At 42.1% G+C, this 19,721-nt stretch overlaps 1 protein-coding gene across 1 annotated transcript in view; it reads left to right on the top strand.

Annotated features, from left to right (window-relative positions):
• Window positions 1-7,003, top strand: part of RNF150 (ring finger protein 150) — a 269,560-nt gene extending 262,557 nt beyond the window's left edge. Inside the window, exon 7 of the mRNA XM_088454729.1 lies at window positions 3,871-7,003. Within this exon, the coding sequence (XP_088310855.1) occupies window positions 3,871-3,989 (119 nt within the window). The 3' untranslated portion in view covers window positions 3,990-7,003. The remainder of the gene's footprint in view (window positions 1-3,870) is intronic.
• The last annotated feature ends 12,718 nt before the right edge of the window (window positions 7,004-19,721 follow it).

The raw sequence follows: 19,721 nt of genomic DNA, 5'->3' as shown, positions 1-19,721 counted from the left end.
ACCGTCGCTGATTACACATTTGTTAGGTTTAGGGACTCCCGGGGGGACTTAGGGTTAGGCACCCCCCGGGAGGGTCAGGGTTAGGCACACTCATGGGAGGGTCAGGTTTAGGGTGTGGGGAGGGGGAGTTAGGTTAGGTTTAGGCACCCCTGGGGGGAGGTTAGGGTTAGGCACTAGGGGAGGAGGTTAGGGTTAGGCACCCCTAAGGGAGGGTTAGGGTTGAGGGTTAGGGTACTTTCTTACCTTAGTCAGGATCTTCATCTGCCGGCCTTCCGGCATCAGGATTTCATCTCGGCGGTAATACATACCGATTCCGCCACTGGGTACAGGACCACATAACATGTACTGTAACATAGTACCAGCCACGAATGAGCAGTTAGGTCAGTTTTACTAATCATTCCTAAATAGGGGTGTAGTATCATATTAAATATATACTGTACAAAATTGTGTAAAATACTTACTGAGCAGTGTCACGCCTAGTTAGAATCTCCAATATGTGCGCCCTTAGTTTTTTTCCAACTGGCTTTGGGGAAATGCATTTGAATTTGTATGTAGCCAGCATTACTTATTTTCTTGACAGGAAATATGTGATTTATGGCCAGGATGTAAGTGGCACAATAATGGTGAGACTTTCTAGTAAATCAGTGTGTAGATATAGAGAAAGCTCCACCATGACATGTTGGAAGTGAGTATAACTAAGGCAAATTCTTACATGTTCTAGTACCATTTTCAGCAATTATGATTCTAGAACATTTTGTAAATTAAGAGGTTTTTGCTCCTAATGTATTCCCGCTTATCCCCGTATTCAATTTTAAATCGTCGAAAACGGAACCCGGCGATACTTGGATCGGCAAAAAAAATTTGAACTTTCAGGAATTAATTGTAGGAGCCCCCTAAAGATGTCCAGACCTCGGGGATCACTATGGGTACCTCCGTTTTTGCCTGCAGAAGAAAGTCGGGTTTTTAAATAGCCGCAGCAGGTGTTTTTTATTCCGACATTGAAGAAGTGATGCAGAAGAGCACTTAGGTTTTTTTTTTTTCGTTTTTTTAAGTGGTCTCATCAAATTTGGGGTACATGAAAATGGGTACTAGCATATTTTTAAGTCCCTAAAGGTAATTTTTAAAAATTCGGCAAAAATGCACCTGCCGCTACTTTGCGCAATGAAAAAAACACCCGCCCCATACTTGGGAACCCCACCAGAAATAATTTCGTTACTTTGGGGGTTTTTAAAAAATTTTAAGGGTGTCCCTATTTTTTTTAGGACATTTTTTTTTGAACATTTCCTTTTAAGGGGACATTCCCAAAACTACAGGCTATTTTTTATAAGCCTACACCCCCAAACCCCTATTCTGCATTTTTTTTTCACTTGCTATAGTGCTTAGAAAAATTATCCCTGTTTTTTAAAAAATGACCCTTGACCCCATTTAAGGAAAAAAACGGGAATTTTCGGGAAATATGCCTGGGACCCCCCTAAAGATGTCCAGACATGGGGGATCACTATGGGTAACCCCGTTTTTGCCTGCAAAAGAAAGTCGGGTTTTTAAATAGCTTTGCAAGGTGTTTTTTCCTGCCGCAGCTATTAGAAACTATGGGTAACCCCGTTTTTGCCTGCAAAAGAAAGTCGGGTTTTTAAATAGCTTTGCAAGGTGTTTTTTCCTGCCGCTGCTATTAGAAACCCCGACTTCCTTCAGGAGTTAAAAATGGGGGTACCCATAGTGTAGACATCTTTAGGTATGCAGCCTTGGGTTGGTTTCTAAAATACGGTGGAACCCTACACCATTTGTTCCTCGTATTTTTAGAAACCACAACTGGCTGGTAAGCCTGGGGCTGGTTTGGCTTTTGGGGGGGGGGACCTTATGTAATTTTTTTGTACATTTTTACAAATTTTTTTTACAGGATAACAAAAACGGGAATTTTCGGGAAATATTCTAGGGACCCCCCTAAAGATGTCTACACATGGGGGATCACTATGGGTACCCCCATTTTTAACTCCTGAAGGCAGTCGGGGTTTCTAATAGCCGCGGCAAGTGCATAAATGCGACTTTGAAGAAAGTGGTGCAGAAGAGCATTTAGATTTCTTTGGGGGGGGAAATAACTATGCCCAGCAAATTTGGGGTACTTGAAAATGGGGGTCAACATATTTTAAAGTTGCTAAAGAGACTTGAAAAAATTGTAAAAAACCCACCTGTGCAAGGAGCTGCAATGAAAAAAACACCTGGGGCATACTTGGGGACCCCCCCAGAGTCAAGTTCGCTATTTTTTAACTTTGTTCCACAACATTTTTTTTTTTTGGCCCCCAAATTCAAAGTGCTTTTTTTGGGGTGTCACGATTTTTTTTTTTTGACACAGATCGTTTCAAGGGGTCCTTCTGAAGGGTGCAGGCTATTTTTGTTAAGCCTGCACCTCTAAACCCCAATTCTGCACTTTTTTTCGCCACCTATTCAGTGGTGAAAAGTTATCCCCCATTTTTTTTCAAAGACTTTTCAAACCTGCGAAAAGTCTTTGAAATTTAATACAGTGTAAAACTAAAGCCTGCGTTAATGACGTCATAGGTGCGATATTAACGCAAAAACTGAGTTTTCGCACCCATATTGAATTCCCCTAATAGTCTTGAGAACTATCACGTTTTACTAAGATATTTTGAATGTAGCAGAATTTTGTCTCAGATGGATAGAGAATGAAGCATAGAGTACAGACACATGTTGTACTATATTCTTCTATGTGTTGCCTTGAACATACATATTAATGGCCCCTTCAGTTCTCATAGGTACTTTTCAATGGCCCATCTGGAATGAACACTGCTCTGTATATCACTATGGAAGGACAGCACAAGCCTCTGTGCAGCATTTAAGTGTGACATACTGTAGTCCTTCCTAACTATCCATCTTAATGTCAGGCTAATATAACTAGATAGTATTGGTTGTAGGGACTTTACATTTAAATGACTTTTCTGTAATGTTACAGACAGAACTGATGCTCTGAATATACAATTACATTTAAAGATAAAAGCATATCTGTATTGCAACTAAACTAAGTAGTATTCTGTAGAACTCCAAACTCAAATTTAGTTTTGTGTACCACTTACTGGGTAATAGATACTATAAAGGTTTTTAGTTTGCATACCGATCGATTGGTCGACAATAAAAAGAATGTCTATAGTAAAAAAGGTCGACATGGTCATTAGGTCAACCAGCATTCTCTAGACATATATTTAGGTCGACACAGTCAAAAGCTCAACATTTAACACTAAAATGTCAACTCTTTTTTCATGATTGTTTGCGTTAGGCTACAATAACAAAAAAAAATGTGTCCACATTTTAGTGTCGACCTTTTCACTGTTTCGACCATTTAACCCTGTCGACCTAAATACAGAATGATTGTCGACATATTGACCATGCTTTCCTTTTTACTGTCGACATTCACAAACAGTTGAATTTCTGAATGTTGACCTTTATACTGTTATATTGTTGACCTTTTATACACCCGAAATATTACATTGCCCTGATTGAACAGGACTTAAAAATACTACAATAATGTAACTTGTTTCAGACACAGCAGTGTTGCATTGTTTTTCCCCCTCTGAAACTTCCTATAGGCATGAATGACACAATCATTTCATTGCTCATTATTGAAGCATTGCATAGCAGTTCCGCTCTATTCTGTTTTGTAGCAGGAGTGGCAAAAGCACAGAAATATGCTGTGTAAAAGGCATGGCTTGTCATTAGGATGCAGCTTAGGGATCCGATATAGGTGTTAATGGTTTTACAATTACGGGAAGCACAGTCCTATAGTTTTTTGACATTTCTCACCATATATATGTATATGCTGCTGTGTTAGCCCCAGATGACCAAAAGGTTTATTTCTTTTAGGTGAACAAGATCCGGTAATCAGCAGTGACTCTGATATATCTCTGATTATGGCAGTAGAAGTGGGACTTTCAGACGTGGATCTTTCCACTGATCAGGACTGTGAGGAGGTGAAGTCATGAGCAGGTCTGTTGCTGCAGTCCATAGGAAAGATATAGGAGATGTGAAGAGGTCGGCTCGCCTGGAGTATGGACTATTCCAAAAAGTAAAAACCACACACCATCACCATAAATCTCCAGTGCACTCCATTAAGGGATGATCATGAAAAAGCTATAGCGCCAGATGCCTGCTATTGTCAGCACAGTTCCTTCCCGATGATGGATTTTAAGTTGTGTTGATATGGGAGCAGAAGCCTTCTGGTTTCCTCACATGTGCAAGGCTTCAGTCTGCAGGCTTCCCTGATGAAGATGGTAGACATGGAACTAAAACAAAATCTTTGATGCTGTTTTTAAAAAAAGAGATTTACTGTAAACTTTGTTACCTTTTTTTTTTTTTTTTTTGATGTTTGCCCGGTTTTAATCAGTATATTTCAATCACAAATACCTTGGTCCTCATAGCAAATGTTTAATTCTTTTTTTACTTCATGGCTTCTCTGCCAAGTCAACAGGATGAGATTGTGATGGTCATGTGTGAAAGCCTTACTCTTATCTTAAGAAAGCTATGATTACCGGATGGGCAACCATCCCAGAAGCACTTGAGAAGAAAATGTCTTTCGAGTGCCCATACCAGTTGCATGTGATCTGACATTCCTCATGGACTGCATAAAGAATGTTAGGTACTAGAATTTCAGTCTGTTACTTTGGGTCATAAAGAAGACTCAGGCGTGAGTGAACAAGAACACTATGTCAATGCACAATCTATTTTACATTATTTTACATCTAACAACGCTGGTGAAAGTTTATGTCTAGATTTAAAAAAAAAAAATAGAATCCCCACTTAATTATTTAGGGGAACCAATCCTTTTGACACTTTAATGAAGAATTATACAGTATTGTGCTTATGCTATAAAGTGGGTATGTTTTTTTTCCAAGAATAAATATATATTTTTTCAAAATCAAATATAACTATTAGTCGGGGAATGAAATAAAAAACAATACGGTGGTATTCTAGTTCTGTGAATTCCTGTAAGATGTTATAATACTCTAAGACAGTGGTTCCCAAACTGTGCGCCGTGGCACCTTGTGGTGCCTCGGGACACTTGCAGGGGTGCCTCAGGTTGGTGATCCAGCACCAAATCAAATTCTTTGTGGTCAATGTAATTTAAATATGTGCACAAAAAGAAGCACAAACCTGTCCACCACTATATAACCAAACCTAAGGATGACAGGTCAGCACAATTTACTCCACTGTACTACTTCACTACATTTTCTGAATTTCTCAATAACATACTTTTGGCTTAGGGGTGCCGTGAAAACATTGCTGATGCACTAGGGCGCTGTGATTTAAAAAAGTTTGGGAACCACTGCTTTAAGACATTGCATTATGCCATTATTTACAACTTTTTGAAACATGATATCTGTTATGCAGACACATTTTTGCTTTTAACTCTATGTATTGCCATAGTGGCTCATTAATGCTCTGAAACTATACCTGTGCATCCACATGAAGGCAGTTAATATATTGTGACATTGGCAACTGAAATGTCATATCTATGACAGGTATAATTGTGCGTACACACGGGACGATAAAAATGCTCGATATGAACTATAACAATATCGATCATATAGTTATCGTTCATATCGTGCATTTTTTGGTCCCTTCCAACCCACCAACGACCTGCGATGCATGGGCACGTATGCACGATAACGATATCGTCCATCGCCCGTGCATGCAGGCCAACCTGGTCGATATCGACCATGTTACTATAGGGACCCGTGATCGTTGATCGCGGGTTGTTGGGTGTCGTTGCGTTGGTGGTGTGCTGGATGAACGATATTGATCATCCAGCACACCCCGGAGATCGTTCAGCGATATCGTTATCGCTGATGGTTGTCCCGTGTGTAAGACCACTTGTGTAGACATTGAGAAGCTCTGTTAAAAGTCTCACCAGTTTGAACGCATTAATATTAGACATATGCATTATGAGTGATTTGGTAACTGGCTGTTCGGTTAAAGCCCATGGAAAAGGAAAATGGTATGGATATAAACTATTTCTTTGCTGTATTTTATCTTACACTAAGTTTTATGCTTTGTCAAACAGGCACCTGAGTAGTGAGGGAGTTTGTACAATTGCTGATGGAGTTAGTAAGTGGAGTGTAAGTTAATAAGAGGGCTATAATTTCTCATTAGGTTACCAGGGGAACAGGACATTTTAGACACTATTGCCCTTTGAAATGCTATTTCCATTAGTAAAGACACACAGACACACATGGTAAAAAAGTTTCAGTCCTCCAAAGGTTTTATACAATAGTAAAGACGGTAAGACTGCTTAGTAGTAGAGGTGAGTGCAATTCTCAAAACTGTTTTGCAAAATATTCTCCTCACACTGCATTTGGCCATGAAATTAATTTAGATTGAAGTTTTCCCAAATAGGGATAGGACAACGTAATACAACATCGGTAGGCCTGATTCAAAGTTGGACGCAAACCCTATGGTTTGTGTACATCGCCGATGGCGGGGGACTGCGCATGTTCAGAACGGGTCCTGCTTAGTCGCAGGCGGTGCCCCCAAGCCGTAGCACAGTTGATAAGCTGCAACCATTTGGGAGCAGGATGTGGCAGCACTGCCTGCGTTTCCAGAAAACGGGGCGTCTGCCGTTTTGTGGCAGTGCCGAGGCTAGTGTGTGCGTCTTCTGACAGTTTTACTGGCCACACAAGCGGGCAAGAGGTGGCCATTCTGATTAAGCAAATAACAAGAAATAAAGAATTGTCATAGTTTGATGCACTTAAATTAAAACATAACTTTTATTATCCAACTTTCAGATAGAATAGTGGCCCTCATTCAGAGCCGTTCGCTATTTGCGGTCGTTCGTTTAAGAACAAGGGGTGGCTATTCAAATGATCCGTACGCACATTGTGGTCTGTTCACACCTCTAAGTCTGAACGAGCGAGCAAAACATACGCTCGTTTGTTAAAAACGCCCCCTGGCCGCTCGCATCCTACGTCATGTCCGCTATTTATTAGATTAATCGAGTACATCGACCAGCGTATGAACTGCTCGCTATTCTTGTGGTTGGTGTTTGCTACCACAAATTTGCGAGCAGTTCTGGCTATAAAATAACCCAGTGACGTGAACAATGACGCTGCTGTTTTAAATATACACACCCATAAAACGCCCGTTTTGACCTTTAAGCACGCCTGCGTTCGGATCTCCACTCCCCATTTTCAAGCACCTTCCCCTGTTACCACCCACATACGCCTCATTCTGTCACTCAAAATAGCAGGCACTCGCTATATTGCGTACCAACGATTTTTGGCCGCACTGACTGGTTCGCGCATGCGTACTAAAAACCGTACGCATGCGCAGATGTGCAAACATCGCTCGGAACGAGCGTACTGCCGCTAACGAGCGGCTCTGAATGAGGGCCAGTGTTTGTAAAGAGAGGAAATTAGTGTAATAAAAAAAACCCTTGCCATCGGCCATCAGAACCAATCTATCGATGGTTGCGATGAAATATCATTAGATTCCCATCCCTATTCTCAACCACACTACACAACGGAATTACTCGACCGTCATTGTCCAAGCTTTATACATATACACAGGCCAATGCAGAGTTAAAAGCAAATTTGCCTCCGGATCTTGCCTGTTTTTGCTCTGCACATGCCCCAGAGCCGAGTGCATTTACAGGCGATTTAGAGTCATACATAACTTGCGATTGAAGGGGCATAGGACCTGATTCAGAGTGTATGCTATTAGCACAGTAGTTGTGTCTTTTGAATAATATACTAATGACACAGGAGGCGCCTTGAGTATATAGACGCCTGCTGCCGCCTTCTGTAATCTACTGCTACGCCCGAGGGCTTCGGATCACTCTGCGTGAACATCGGTTATCTGATTAACCTTCAGGTTTCTCAGGATGGCCGGTGTTTTCACATAGCTGAAGCCAGTGAAGCTGCTTAAAAGGACGCCAACATGCCCCCGCTTTCTGGGATGCTTCCTGACACCGCTCCCAAGCAGCCACATCCTGTCAAGCAGCTTACTCAGACTGGCCAACTTGCGAGGCCAGGACACTGCGTCCCTGGCCTTGCCACTTCCGAAAAACGGGACGGACACGCCCCTGTTTCTGGGAACGCCGGCCGACCCCGCACCGCCCCTTAAATGCCTCTGCCTGTCAATCAGGCAGAGAAACAGAAGGCTGCGATCAGTCCCAAAGTGCAGCGTGCTGAAAATGCAGAACTCAAAATCTGTAAAAGGCCTGTTCTGCCTTAAATTTGACATGAAATTTTGCTGAAATTCCACTCAACTCTATAAATCTTTGCTAGAGACAGAGAGCAAGATTCTATGTAAACATATGTTTGCATCAGGCGTTCAGTCCCACATAATGAAGTCAAACACAAAATAGGAATATGCATTAGGACATACTACATTGAAACATGCTTTTTTTCATAAGCCCCACACTTGTCTATCACATAGTTGACCCCAAGCACTAATAAATAGAAGCATAGTCAGGTGTTGTTTCTTTGTATTGTGAAATACACTACATGTTGTATACAAAGGCACTGCCCAAATAATACGTATGTGTTCATTATATGTTATTATAAATCACCACCTCAAAATGTACATGAACCATTCAGTTTTGTTAAAGCGAATACGTGCAATGAATATTAAAGATTTTCTCCTTTTTTAAAGTTGATAACATGGAGAACCTTGCTTTATATATACACAGTTATCTTGTTAGACCTACACGCCTTGCCTCCTCAGTTTTACCATTTAAAAGTAACATGATCTGCCCAAGGCAAATCATAATCAGACCGTACTAGCCAGGTTACAGCAATCATTTTGTCAAAGTGCATAATGCTTTTTAGAGAAATTGTTAATAGAGAGTCATAGAAGAGGGCAAGCACTGCTCCAGGCCAGGCTTTGAAGAAACAGTGTGGCCTTATATAGAATGTGTTGAGATTCACAGAATGATCTGTCCTGTTATATTGTGAAATTTTATTGCTAGACTCAGTTTTCAAATTGTTATTCATCTTCAGTTGTGACTACACTTTTATTCATTAGACACCTCTCCTATTGCAGCAATATAATTGTGGCTGGTCAGTGCGCTTGCTGTCAAAGCTACAGTAAGACCCCCTACCAAAACATACCAATGAAAGGTTATTATGTTCAGCTGTGCACGTCACATGCAACATGCCTACGCACATAAATGTTTTAGCAGGTTATTAGAACAGATATTTCTATTCACGCTGAAAACTTCTTGCCAATAGTCAGGTCTGCATCCTTTAGCCAGTTTATGCAGAAAATAGCTGCCACTAATTTGTAGCTCCTTTACAAATGTGTCTTCGTACACGTAGCTCTCAGGGGCATAAATAAAAGCCGCAGCTGTCGCATTGTAGCACTTTGTATATAAATTCAGCCTCAGTCGCACACAGATGTACAAGTGTCACACTTCAAATTAATCAGTACAGTCTCATTAAGCAGTTTTGTTACATGTGAGTAAGAATGCATTTTCAGACTAAAAAGACACTGAGCGCAAGTCTAGTCGTACGGTACCTGGCATGCCGAAAAGGGCTGTGTGGTGCGACTACGGCAATAGTGACACATCTTTAAATAATGCAGGTTGTGTATTAGTATATTAGATCTTTTAAGAAATGGGGAAATGTATCAAGCCTTCTGAAGAGTGGAGAAGTTACCATAGAAACCAATCATATTACTTGTCAAGTGAATTCTACAAAATTCTGATTGGTTACAGTGGGCAACTTTTCCACTCTAGAAGACTTGATACATTTCCCCATATTCTGCATATAGGATTTGTAGCATCCATTACATATTTCCTCAAGCATCATGTACTGTTCATAAAAATCAGGAATGAAAATGGCAGAATTAAATTTAAACCAAACACTGTTAGTACCACACAGTTACTAGATATTGGATTAAACATTTCTAGTAACACAGTTGTCTTGCTGCCTGTCCATACATGACCTCAGCACATACTGCTACAAGGCAAGATGGATACTGTAACTCACATCTGAGTGTTATTGAGGAAGCAGGAAATAAGCTCAGAGAACATATTCACCTCCTGTTACTGTGGTAGTTGCCCCCCCACTGTGGGACTAATGTGGTCAGATTGCTAGTTAATGTCATTGGCCTGCTTCCAGGAACTGCATGACAGTCTATGTTCAGCACTTATTTTATATGTAGTGGGGGGGACTTATGTTCCAGGGGGAGATTAATCAAACCCTCTAAAGTGGACAAGTGAAAGTGTTGCCTATAGCAACCAATCAGATTCTAGTTATTTTATAAAAATTTACTAAATACTGGAATCTGATTTGTTGCTAAGGGCAACACTTAAATTTGTCCTCTTCAGAAGTTTTGATAATCTCCCTCCGAAGCTGCACTATCAAGGAGTTGGGATAACGATGGGTGTCAGGATTCATTCCCCGAAGAGTCGACAGTAAAAGCATTGTCAGTCTGCCTTCTGGACATCCATTGACTGACTGAAGATTCAGGAAGGGTTGGCTGGTGGTGCATAGTTTAAAGAGCCTCAGGTGGCTTGACCCTGAAATGCCTCTACCTACAAACCTGTAACATGGTATAACAGTAACATGTCTTTCAATTTTCATGAGATTTAAAACCTTGTTCAATCTTCCACTTTATTCGAATTTTTTAAGAATTCCAAAGTCGTTCACAGATATATGATGTGCACGTACATGAGCCGCTGCACTGAACAATATATAGATCGTCGGCTGTACAAACTATATATCGTACAGTATGCCCAGCATCCCAGTAAGTTTGGCTGAAAGGTTGTTAAGTTTGGTTAGGATGAAAGCACAGTATAGCCATTCTAGTATTAAGCATTTCAACATTATATTTGAAATAATGCTATAAATACAAAGAAACCAGATAATTAGATCATGGGCGGGATGCATTTTGGATTCGATGCATCCCAACAATTATTGCCTGCATACCGGTGTTTAGTAACACTGTATACATGATGATTTAAGCAAAGGACAGCTCTCCCAATAAGAGTTGTTCTTTGCGGTGTTGGGACTTCTGGGTTTATGTCCTGAGAGTCCTTCTGCACATGCGCGAACATCGGCCGGTGGCCCCTGAACCGGGAGACCTGCTCTCTCAGGAGCGCCACTCCATTTTCGGGAGCTTCCTGGCCATTGCTGGAAAGTCTGTAACCCTGATTCACACAAAATAGAGAACATATAATCAACTTAAAAAAATTATGTAGGGGAGCAGAGTATGGCATAAAAACAACATTTAGCCCTAGAACATGAGTCCGGCGGTTCAAATCCCGACAGCGGCAGCCCGGCAAGGGCGAAAATCCTGATCGTCCCTAATGTAAGTATCGCTATCCTAATTCCCCCCCTAACCCCAACCCTCCCTTAGGGGTGGCCTAACCCTAATCCCCCCTGCCTAAACCTAACCCCCCCTTCCCGCCGCCTAAACCTAAGTCCCCCAGGGGGGTGCCTAACCCTAACCTCCCCCCGGGGGTGCCTAACCTTAATCCCCCCTTCCCCTAACCTAACCTCCCGGGGAGGTGACTAACCCTAAGTCCCACCCAGGGAGCCCTAAACCTAACCCTCCCCCCCCCCGCACGGCTGTCCGCGTCCGGCATCGCTTCGATTGGGATGCCGGGCGTCGGTCTTCCGGCCTCTGGTTAGTGACAGGCATCTAGATTTAGACGCCTGTCATTAGTACCACGCCGGGATTAGAACATCTGGAAGCCGACAGTCGGGATTTAGACCGTCGGCTTCCAAACTGCATCCCCTAGAACAGTATGCAACCAGAAACTGATTGCGCATTAACTATCAATGTCACCTTTTACAATACAACAAAGCAGATAGTGATAAAAATAGAGCATGCCAACAGTGCAACTAAAACCAACTCCCTCACAGAGCAACGAATGCCTGTAAAAAATCACTCCGCAAACAGAGGTGTACCTACTGTAGGCATTCCACTATCCACCATTAAGGTAAATATCAAAAATGAACCTCTCTCAGCAAGACAATTGCTATTTTTAAATCAGTCCCTTAATGTTGCTGGCCCCAAACGTAAAAGAAACTTGCTCAGGTTGCCTCAGTTTAGCCACACTCCTGTGCCTAAAGGGAATCACATACCAACACATCAACAGAGTTATAAATCTGGAAGACAGTCAAGATCAATCCAGCATATGCACAATTTACAGAGATATTTTATTCTGTAGATGTTACAGACATTGATTTAAACTATATATTGCACACTAGAAAACTGATGCTGTCAACAAAGCTTATGATCAGTGTGTGCCACCACTAAGCTGCAGGAGCAATCAGTCTCCATCCCTCTATGTTGTGTAAGTGCCTTAGCCCTTTGTCAAATACATGACATACCCAGCAACATTGGAGCATACTGTAATACATGCTTTTAACGTATCTTATGCTGGGCATACCCTGCCAGATAAAATGTCTGTCAGACCGACAGACATTTTATCTGGCAGCCTGCCAGCCGCAGATGTTGCCGGCATACACTGTGAGATTTCTCTCACAGTGTATCAGCCCGACATCCGCGCTCCGTCCCCGGGGGAGGAGACATTTCCCTGTTCCTTCCGTAGGAAAGAACACAGGAAATGTCTGTCTGTCGGCCGCGGCTGGGCATACACTGCCCGATGCGGCCGACAGTTTACCGGGAAATATCGCATCGGACGGGCATGCTGGACAATCCGGCATGCCCGACCAAGCAATATTTAACCCTCGGTTGCCCACCCCCATATGCTACAATTATCTGGGCGATCCGCCAATATCAGGCGTGTATGGCCACCATAAGATATATAAGCTCATGCAATTTCTGTGCATTAGAGGGGCCATGCACACAACTATTTGCAGGTGCAATCACAGTGCAGTATGTTGGGGGGGCGTGGTTTGTTTGTTTTGGTGTAAATGCAGCCAGCTCTACTTCATTTGCTTGACCACTGATTTGAATAGAACATACAAGTGATGTTAGTATATTCATAAATTCCAGTATATCTGTATAAACACTAAGGAGTAAATTTACTAACCAAAACCGGCAGGCATGGACATTTGCAACTTCAATCAAAACTCGACATGATGTCTGTCGATTTTCCCTGGTGTATTTGCCGTTAGTTTTAGAAGTAAACACAAGAAAGAAAAACGTGGGGTCGCCTCCAAAATCCATAAAAAGCCCTGGATCTGCCTGGGCTGGCATTGGAAAATAGAGGGAAAAATGCTGTGGGGTTCCCCCTATTTTCAAAAAAACAAACAGTATCAGGCTGTACCTGCCAGGGGCATAATGCTATAGCAGAGAAACACATAGCATGGGGTTCCCCTCCCAAATATAAACCAGCCCCAAATTGGTCAGCCCAGGGGTGGAATCCCTGGAGTGGTCAGGTACCCTGAAGAAATGAGATTCCCTCTCCCCAGGGACAAACAACCGTTCCGCACTCCTGGTGGTGGTGGGGGTAATGGCACCCACACTTTCCGTTAATCAGTGCATCCCCATTTAATTTCTAGGCTATACCCCCTGGCTGGTTAAGCCTGGTGCTGTTTTTTTTTTTTTAAATGGGGGAACCCCATGTCGTTTTTTTCTCCTTGTGGTCTGCGTCACCCAAACTCTCCTGCCACAAGCATGTCTATTGTTTGGGCAAGTTTCCATCATTTTATGGTCGGTTTTAAAACCATTAGTAAATCTGCGGCTTCTAGACTTGTCTTTGTAAAAATCTATTGTTGGCTTGTTGGCATGATGTTCTTAACTATTCTAAAGTCGGGTTTTTTTTAGTCATTTTGCTGTTGGTTTTGACATAAGAAAATTATCAATTTCTAAAACCGACAGTAAAACTACAAAATAGCCAAAACCGACCTTTAGTAAATATACCCCTAATTTTTAAGATAATTGGTTATTATTAGAGTTCTGATGTCATCCTTACAGTATTCATTGGAAAACTTTCGTATTACACAGAATAAAGTATGTTCTACTGTAAACTGTAATGGATATTAGTCATAATCTCAGAGCTCTTTGACCTGTCTGAAGGCACTTAACCTGCAAACTTGTTCCTCTAGGATTAGCATGGCAACTTCTACATAATCCAAATATATGATACAATATGATGAGATCAAGAATGTTACTGTAACTTAATGAAGAATGTGATTCTAATGGGAGTTGGCTGGACCCTGGATCCTGCTGTGTGTCTGATGCCTCATGTACATTTCTAGCTGGAGCTGCAATCCTGCAAAAGTAAGCAAAGAATACGTCTCTGGGAGCAGTTTTCAAAAAACTAAATTTGTGAGTATGAGCAAGGCAGAGAAAAGTTTTTTACATTAAACAGAACACAATGTTGGGACAAAAACAGTGTAACATAAAATATACATTATATTTATTTGTTGATCCCTTTATTATTAATCACATACTGTATATAAAAGGTATTATAGTGTATGACCTGACGTTAATGGGGTGCGGTTCCTCAACTCCAATCACTAAGCACCTCCAGAAGATAATCTTTTTAAAAATTCCTCCAATCAGGCACAAGATAATTATTCTATTTGACAGTAATTATCTCACCCTGTTCCTGCAAAGAGAAATCATCAAACATGACATAACCTACTGGGAACAGTAGGCTATGTACTATGGAAATAATGTGCATTATAATGAAGAGCTTAATGTATCTTTGCAATAGTTTGACATGTATGACAGCTTTAGCACTTAAAAAGCTCAGAGAGTTAATTCAAACCAAAGACTGTCAGCACTGCTGAATTACTGTACTAAGATTGCAAAACAAAATTTGAGTGGAATCATTTATAAAGAATGTTGGTTTGGGTTATAATTAATCACCAAGTGTTTTCTATGACTTTGGCATTATGGATGCGCGCAGTGATCATTAAGTAGATATGTGAAGACTTCATGTTGTGTTCCTGTTTGTCTCGTCTGCCCGCTAATCTCCGCTCTTGTGCACTATGAATGTCAGTGTTAATTATCATGTCTTCCTCTCGGTCATACAAAATATTGATATTTGTGTATTAACAACATATTTTATAGTAAATATTAGAGCGAGTCAAAACACTACATTGTGTATAAGTACATAAACATTTTATATTGTAAAAGAAAGTGTTTTGTTTTACCCCTTGTTAACATTGTTTTAAAAAACAGATACATTGGATTTAAGGGGGCTTTGGATAACAGACGCGATCAACATGTAAGCATTACAGTGTACTGTACATGTATGTAACTGTCATTTTGTGAAAACAGTAGAAACTTAGGGGGTCATTCAGACCCGTTCGCGAGCAAAGGATGCTCGCAAACGGGTCGATGTTCCCCCACTGCGCATGCGCACGACGGAGGGAGCTACGTCGTGCGCATGCGCGAGACCCTGACTGCAACAGCCAAGCTGTCGCTCCGGGTCTCGCACCAAAGGGGGCGTGCTGTCGATGTTGATTGACAGCATGCCCCCTTTGGTGGGCATGCCGGGGGCGTGCCTGCCAGACGGAGGCGTTCCCATGGGAACGCCTACCGTCTGGAGCCGGCCCCACTGACATCACTAGTGATAACAGTGGGAGTGATTTTTGGCTCTGATGGAGCCAAAATCACTCCTGGGCTTGCGGCAGCGAAACCCTACCGCAGGCTCTCGTCGCAAGCCCGATGGTCGCGATGGTCAAGACCATCACGACCATCATCATGGACGCTCGCATATGCTGTGGGTGGTCACCCACAGCTATGCGAGCGTCCAAGAGGATGCTCCATTTTCAGGGAGGAGGGCCCTGATTCAGAGCGAACGCTCTGGTCAGAGCGTTCAGCTCTGAATCAGGCCCTTATTTCACAGTTTTATAGCTCAATGCATTGCCCTTTGCATAACGGACATTAATGCCAACTACTAACTACGGTTTCATTCAATAATGGCCATTGATTTTGACATTATTAGTGCAATTAAGATTACACACAGTTCTATCTTGGGTTTAGTAAACCAAAACCTTTATATATTATTGATTTAATCTGTTCTACTTACATTAACCCTCCATAGCCACTAACATATTGGTCACAGAACCTTTAAATTCTTTCTACACCAAAAATACTATAGTTCCCATAATAAAAGGGCTCAGCAGCATTCATAAATATATATGAGTAACATGTCCACACCTGGGCAGAACATAAAGCTGGGAAATGTATATTCTTTGCTCTCTTACCAGGTACAAGCTGATTTTGCAATGTCTCTGCCATATCTCCCACTGCAATGTTAAAAAAGATTAGGATTAAAAAGTTTAAAAAGCATTAACCATGCAGTTGTTCTGCAAAATCAGACATACAATTGTGAGCAGACAAAGGGGCTAAGGCAGAGTTGAACATACGCCTGTTCGCAGAGTATTTTGCGTGAGTTGTTCTGCACTTGCTCCGAAGAATGGGTACGGGTGATGCGAAGCAATCGCATCTACACTTACAGTCAAAACTTAGTGAGAGCAGCACAGAGGCATAACTCCCAGAGACAATGGAAGCGCCTGTCTCCGGGCGCCAAGCCCTGAAGGGGCTTCTCCATCTATAGCATGTAAAGAAGCACTTGTGTGGTTCACAGAGGAAAAGGAGTGTGACCTCTGCAGTGGTGCACCCGCTGCTGCTACAGCGTTGATCTGCTTTGTCCCAGGAGCCCCACTAACATCTGCAATAGGGGTCAGGAAGGATGGAATTGGTTCGATTCCCGTCAGCGGAAGCCCGACAACGCAGGAAATCCCGATCGTCGATATGTAAGTACTGACTATCCCTAACCCTCCTTAGGGGTGCCCCCCCAAGTGCCTAACCCTAATCCCCCCTCTAAGTGCCTAACCCTAACCCCCCCTTCCCCGCTGCCTAAACCTAAGTCCCCCGGGGGGGTGCCTAACCCTAAGTCCCCCCCGGGTGCCCTAAACCTAACCCTCCCCCCCCGCGGCTGTCCACTCGTGGCACCCGGCATCCCTTCAATCGGGAAGCCGGGCGCCGGTCTCCCGGCATTGGGGAAATGTCAGGCGTCTGCATCTAGACGGCTGGCATTTCACCCTCGCCGGGATATGAGTCGGGAAGCCGGCTGCCGGTATTAAGGCAGCCGGCTTCCCGATTGTATACCGGAAGGATACCCCTCAGCCTGCACTGCAGCAAGCCATGGTGCACTCGCCACTGCTGCTAGAGAGTGAGCTGGGACCCGAGTTACCTGTCTGATCTCCTATCACAGGAACCACTTAGTACACAGAGTCACCCGCCGGTAACCTCTGATTCTGCATCACAACAAACGACGTCTCACCAGCATATGCTGCTGCAGCGTCGGTTGAAACTCAGTGATTCTGTATGACTCTGATCCACCAGCCATTGTCACGCAGCGTACCTGGAGCCCTGCAACAAAATGTACATATCAGGCATAATTGTATATGAGCGTCTGTGCCTAATTCAGCACTGCCAAGGCTCACCTTGTAAAAGCCACAGCGAAACACACGTCGTTATCCTGCTGTGTGTCTGATGCCTCATGTACAATTGTGAGCACTACAGTATATATATATGTTTGTACTTTTGCACTAACTTTAGGAGAACTATCCCTGGGTAAAGCAGGACCCCGGGGAGTAGTAGCTCCAAATCAGGCACAAATGCTCATATACGATTATACCTTATATATAAATTATCATACACCTCTAGACCCCATAGAATCATATTCATATATTCTATTTAAGTGTGATTGCGCAGATATATATATATATATATATATATATACAGACACCATATTTGTTTTCCTTTTTTTTGAGGGGGGAGGGGGGGCGCCAAACTCTAACTTGCCTCCGGGTGGAATGAACTTACGCCCCTGGAGCAGCATGTTCATGAAAATGTGGGTTATGCAGAATTGAGCGTGAGCCTATTTATGCCTGTTTGGAGCCTTTGCACCCATAGCATCCTCACTGATGAGTAGTAAACAAGGCGCACGTGTAGATATGGCTGCATCTCGAGATGCTGCAGCTCTGAACATGGCCGAATATACATATTTTTTTCGTGAACAACTCTTTTGAGCCATGTGAGTCCAGTTTATTCACTGCAACAGGCTCAAAATGTATCCTGTGCATAGAAAATGTGACTGTTGCTTCTACTGTACATATGTCATATAAACCATTTTATTTTAAAATGAGCTGGTCTTAAATATCCCATGGAAGATCAGGATATTTAAAAGAGATATTTTGGTATTTTTGTGCATAGTGGTTGTCACAATGATTGTTGGAACCATTATTTCACCTATAAACCTCCATTTGTTCTGATAATGACTAGTGATGAACATTCAATACATTTATGAGGAAAAGTTATATCTGTTATAATGATCTTGCTATTTATCACCCCCAGCTTGCATTTCTGTACAATGGGATACTTAACCATTTCGGAAGGAAATAACAATATTACTTAAGTGATAGTCAGAAACTTTCAATTAAAATCTAGGAAGCCAGCATTGAGTATTGTGAATATAGCAAAATGAGAGTTGGAGGAGAAAAGAGAATTGAGAAGACAAGTGCATATATGATCAATTTAATAATGTGTTATACATTGTGAGGACATTAGATGACACCATATGAAGAAACCAGGACCCGGTGTGATACAATGTAACTAATTGGGGACCCCACATGCATGCATACTGATAGGGATCTCATCTAAGCCAATGCTTTGTTGCACTGCACTAAAATTGTACTAGCAATCATTGATCCGTATGTAATATGAATTGTGGATAACTGCATACCTACTGGTTTCTACTACACAGATAACATGAAATGTCACTGGGTAATGCACATTGGTTCTGGTGCAGAGTGTGTACTACAACATTTTGATGATGTATCTTGCATGAGATCGCTATCACCTGTGCCTGGTGCGGTGGGGTCAAGGGAAGGAGGGGGTCATAATGTAGGGTAAGTACAATAAGGACCTGTTTGCCCAATTGGTGGTACATACAGATCAAGACAACAGGTGCATGTATGCCTGAGAAAGCCATATTATTTGTGGGTGGTCAAGTGCTACTGCTAATAGAGGATCATAAAAGGATCAGGGCCAGATTAAGGTTTGTGGGGGCCCCTGGGCAAAACAAACGTGTGGAAGCCCTACCAATTGAAGTGTACATATACAATATATACACACACAAATATATATACACACACAGCACATATATATATATATATATACACGTGTAGATGTATGTTTGTATATATATATTTTAATATATTTGACCATATTTATATACATATAAATATATACAGTATATACACACACATACATCGGGCTACCTGCATATATATACAGTCAGGTGCATAAATATTGGGACATTGACAAAGTTTTCACATTTTAGCCTGTATTCACCACCACAATGGCTTTGAAATGAAACAAACATGATGTGCTTTAACTGCAGACTTTCAGATTTAATTTGATGGTAATTACATCCAAATCAGGGGAACGGTGTAGGAATTACAACAGTTTCTATATGTGCCTCCCACTTTTTAAGGGGCCAAAAGTAATGGGACAAACTAAACAATCCTTAATCTATCTTTCACTTTTTAATACTTTGTTGCAAATGCTTTGCAGGCAATTACAGCCTGAAGTCGTCTGGAATGCATAGACATCACCAGACGCTGGGTTTCATCCCTGGTGATGCTCTGCCAGGCCTCTACTGCAAATGTCTTCAGTTCCTGCTTGTTCTTGGGGCATTTTCCATTCAGTTTTGTCTTCATCAAGTGAAATGCATGCTCAATCGGATTCAGGTCAGGGGATTGACTTGGCCATTG

This window comes from Taudactylus pleione, unplaced genomic scaffold (assembly GCF_031769625.1).
Source record: "Taudactylus pleione unplaced genomic scaffold, aTauple2 ptg000628l, whole genome shotgun sequence".
Taxonomy (NCBI): Eukaryota; Metazoa; Chordata; class Amphibia; order Anura; family Myobatrachidae; genus Taudactylus; species Taudactylus pleione.
Note: the sequence above shows the minus strand (reverse complement) of the source record. Positions and strands in the feature narration are given on the sequence as shown.